The 4,124-nt window shown below is 63.7% G+C and overlaps 1 protein-coding gene across 1 annotated transcript in view; it reads right to left on the bottom strand.

Annotated features, from left to right (window-relative positions):
* Positions 1–4,124, bottom strand: part of NRXN2 (neurexin 2) — an 89,064-nt gene that overhangs the window by 32,221 nt on the left and 52,719 nt on the right. Inside the window, exons 12-16 of the mRNA XM_025214933.1 lie at positions 3,292–3,411; positions 2,794–3,175; positions 2,198–2,388; positions 1,714–1,887; positions 1,376–1,495 (exon numbers count right to left, since the gene is read on the bottom strand). Of these exons, the coding sequence (XP_025070718.1) occupies positions 1,376–1,495; positions 1,714–1,887; positions 2,198–2,388; positions 2,794–3,175; positions 3,292–3,411 (987 nt within the window). The remainder of the gene's footprint in view (positions 1–1,375; positions 1,496–1,713; positions 1,888–2,197; positions 2,389–2,793; positions 3,176–3,291; positions 3,412–4,124) is intronic.

Below are 4,124 nucleotides of genomic sequence, written 5' to 3'. Positions count from 1 at the left end.
CAGGCTGGTTCAGGGGGCCAGACCCACCACGGGGCTGGGAGGAGAACCCAGGCGCTCAGCCCCTCCTGCTCTCACCACCCAGCCCCTTCCCCTCCCAGACAGACCCCTCTGGCATCGTGTCCCCCCGCTCAGCCTGTGGCTCCGCACCCTTGTACGGCTCACACCAATGCTCACGTTCATTTACCCTCCCTCGGCCCCCCCAGGCTCCATGCCCTTGCACACACAGCCAATGGTACTGGGGCCCTCGTGCCAGGTTGGTGAGTGGTGCCAGGCTCCTCACGTGTGGCCAAGCTAGCACATGATTCATGCCTCTGCACGCGATCTGAATCGCACCAGGCCCAGACACACCAGTGTGTCAGTCTGGTGCCCCCACCTCACACAGACACCAGGTCATGTGGTTTTCACACGGCTGCCCTAATAGTGACCTACGCCAAGCTTCTCATGTACATAGTTGTGCCACACTCTGGTTTCACGGCCTCGCACCAATAGCGAACGCTGCCAGGTGGTTCATGTCTACGGCTGTGCCCTGGTCTGCTTTCCATGGCCTTCAATTGATAGTGAGTGACATGCCCCTCCTGTACATAGTTGTGCCACACACTGGTTTCATGGTCTCACCCTGATCGTGAACAATGCCCAGCTGCTAGCGTGTACAACTGTGCCTTGGTCTGGATTTCACAGCCTTGCACTGATAGTGAACTACACCATGTGGTTCGTCCGTTCTAATAGTGAACGATGTGGACAACACCTGGCCACTTGTGCATGTACAATTGTGCTCTGGTCTGGAGCTCAGCCTCACACTGATAGTGAACAGCCCTTTGTGTACGCCGTCGTGCACCAGCTCCAGTTTCATGGCCTTGCACTGATGGTGAAGGCCACCAGGTGGTTCACAAGTGCAGCGTGCCCTGGCCTGCTTTGCTTTCCATGGCCTCATACTGATAGTAAATGACCCCCAGCTATGTGTGCACATGGTATTGTGCAATGTGCCAGGTCACTTCCTCTTCGTGTGCAAGTGTGAGATGCAACATGCTGCCTCACCTTCCACCCAGTTTTGCACACCCTGGTGCAAGGCTCCCCGCCCCTGGCCATTTTCATGCTTGTGTGTGCAAAGTCCTGGATGGCTCATTTCTGTGCCCCTCCAACCCTCCCCTCACACACTTACGCCTGCACTGGCAGGCTCACGTGACACACTCACCCAGCACCACGGTGTCCCCTGCTCGGCCTGGGGCTCTGAGCAGGCTGACACACTTTCTGTGCCCACGCATTCACTCTTGGCCTGGCAAGACCCTGCCCCATCTGGACACCCAGCTCGCCCCACCCTCCTCCGTGTACCCTATGTCGTCCTCCCCCAGCAGCCCACGTGTATGCCAGCACTCACGGTCGTTGCACACGGGGCCGCCGTACGAGGTCATAGTGCAGTCGCACGTGTAGCCATCCCACTGCTGCAGGCAGACGCCCTGGTTGGCGCACGAATCCTCGGTGCACGTCGTGCTGGGGCCTGGGGGGTGGAGAGGGGGCCGGGGGGAGGTTATAGGGGCCTCCACCCCCAGCACCAGGGGGAGCAGAGCAGGGAGAGCACCCCGGCATCCAGGCTCCCAGCCCCATGCTCTAGGCCCCCAGCCCCACTCCCCTCCCGGCGCTGGAGTGAAGCCAGGCGTCCGGGCCCCCTGCCCGCCGTGAGTTTGGGGGAGCCCCGGCGTCTGGGCGCGGCCTCACCGTCACAGCCGCGCTCCACCTGGCCGATGCGGTGCAGGGCGTCAGCCAGCAGGTCGGGGAGGCGCCCGTTGAGGTCCACGGAGGCCAGGCAGCCCTGGAAGCCATCACGCGACGCCACCAGCTTGGGCAGGTTGTGAAACATGTTCTTGCTCAGGCCCCCGATGTACAGCTCCCCTGGGGGCACAGGCACGGCACAGTCAGGATCTGGGCACCCCCTCTGCCCAGAGCCTCGGGATACCGTACATGGTCTCCCATCTGGGCTTTGACCCTGCACCCAAATGGTGTCTAGGCCTGCCTGGGACAGGGGGCAGGGGGGCATCAGCATGCTCTACGTGATCTCCTGTCCACATGCCAACCTTCCCCAGCCCTGCTTGGCTTCCCAGGGGGACCCAGCAGAGCACAGTCTCTCATCCACACAGCAACCCCCCCCAGAACCTGCTTAGCTTCCCACGGGCCCTGCGGGCACCCCCTGCCCGTGGCTCACCCTTGAGGTCCAGGTTGCGGGCGCCGTTGGAGTGCTGCGTGACCGTGCGCGAGTCGATCTTGAGCGTGTGCACATTGTTGGTGTCCCGCGACACGATCACATTGTGCCACTGGTTGTCGTTCACCGGCTTGTCCGAGTTCCCCTTCATCAGCGACGGCCCATTGCCCAGGTCGAACACGTAGTGGACATACCTGCCGGGGCAGGAGCGGGAGTGAGGGGCACCGGCGGGGCCGGGGCGGGGAGGGGGTGCAGGTTGGGAGTGAGGGGCCATAACTGGGAGGGGTGTTCTGGGCAGCGGGCATGGCTTAGAACCAAGGGGGCGTTGCCCCATACAGGGGCGTGGCTCTGAGGTACAGGGGCGTGGCTTAGAGCACAGCAGGCATGGTTATGAGCCTGGGGGCATGGCCTGGAGGGATGGACAGGGATGACCTTGAGCAAAGGGGCATGGCTTGGAACAGAAGGGGGTGTGGCCCAGGGCACTGTTTGGGCAGAGGGTGTGGCTTGGAGGCTGGGGGCGTGGCCTGCAGACAGCTTGGAATATAGGGGCAGGGCTTGGAGCAAAGGGGCGTGGCTAGGAGCCTGGGGGCGGCGCTCACCCCTTGACAAGCTCCACCACGATGAAGTCGTTGCCGTTGCCGCTGTTGAAGAGGATGAGGCCGTCGGGTGCCGTGGTCTTGAACTGGAAGAAGAGGTGCATGGAGGCGTAGGCCTGCAGCGTGGCCAGCGCCAGGTAGCTGCCGCGGCTCTTGAAGGTGACGGGGTCGGCCACGATGGCGCGCAGGCCCAGGCGGGCGTTGAGCTCGCAGTAGGCGATGTCGCCGTGCTGGCACAGGTCCATGTAGGGCAGCCCGTTGAACACCAGCCCGCTCAGGTGCCCGATGAAGTTGGACGGCACCACTGAGATGAAGCGCCGCTCTGTCATGATGCCCGTCTCGATGTTGTGGAACTCCAGGCGGGTGTGCGCCCCGGCCATCTGCCCTGCGGGCCGGCGCCAGGGGGGTCACAGCCAGCCCCTGCTGCCCCCGGCCATGCCGGGGCCCCTCGCTCCCCACCCACAGCCTCCCAGGCCTGCCGGCGCCCCTCGCCCCCGGTACCTTCCACGGTGACGTTGTCCACGGAGAGCTGCAGGCTCTTGCCGCGCCGCACCACCCGCACCGTGTGCCACTCGTTGTCGTTCAGCTTGTGCCCCGCGAACAGCGTCTCGGGGCCTTTGCCTGGGGGGGTAAGGGAGAGGGGGGTCAGAGAGACCCCCTGGAGCCCCTCCGGGAGAGCAAAGCCCCTCACAGCTCTCCTGCCCTGTGCTGACGCCCCTGCCCCAGTACTACCCCCAGTCCCTGCCCCACCTTCCCCAGGCAGCTGGCAACAGGCCCCCCTTGCCCACGGCCCCTGCAGCCTGGGCTGCGACATGGGGGAGCGCGGCTGTGAGCACACACTAGTGCAAAAGAGCACGCAGAGGGCCCAGCACATGCCCCGACATGCACGCACACAAGCCACGGCTCTCCCTGGTGCACGCACATGCGTGACCCCGAGCCGGCGCACCCCCTGGCCATGTTGAGCGGTCCACACTCCTGGGCACGGGGGGCGCTGAGGGTGTCTGGCCGGGTGCACCTGGGTGTGTGCACACACACGCTGAGAACCTGTGTTCTGGACACACGCGTGCACTGACACTCACATTCACATGGAGACACGCAATGAGAACCTGGGTGTCTGGGCCATGCACACACATGGTGAGAACCCAGGTACCTGGGATGTGCGTCTACCCCCCCCCCATAACCCAGGCATCTGAGATGTGCATACACCCCCCCCCGAAAGCCCAGGTGTCTGGGACACATGCAGGCACATGCACACACACACGGATGTTCAGGACACAGACACACAAACACACACAGGCGCACACTGAGAATCCAGGCATCTAGGACAGACAGAC

Source organism: Alligator sinensis, unplaced genomic scaffold, assembly GCF_000455745.1.
Source record: "Alligator sinensis unplaced genomic scaffold, ASM45574v1 scaffold1302_1, whole genome shotgun sequence".
Classification (NCBI taxonomy): Eukaryota; Metazoa; Chordata; order Crocodylia; family Alligatoridae; genus Alligator; species Alligator sinensis.
The sequence above is the reverse complement of the archived record's forward strand: the minus strand, read 5'-3'. Positions and strand labels throughout refer to the sequence as shown.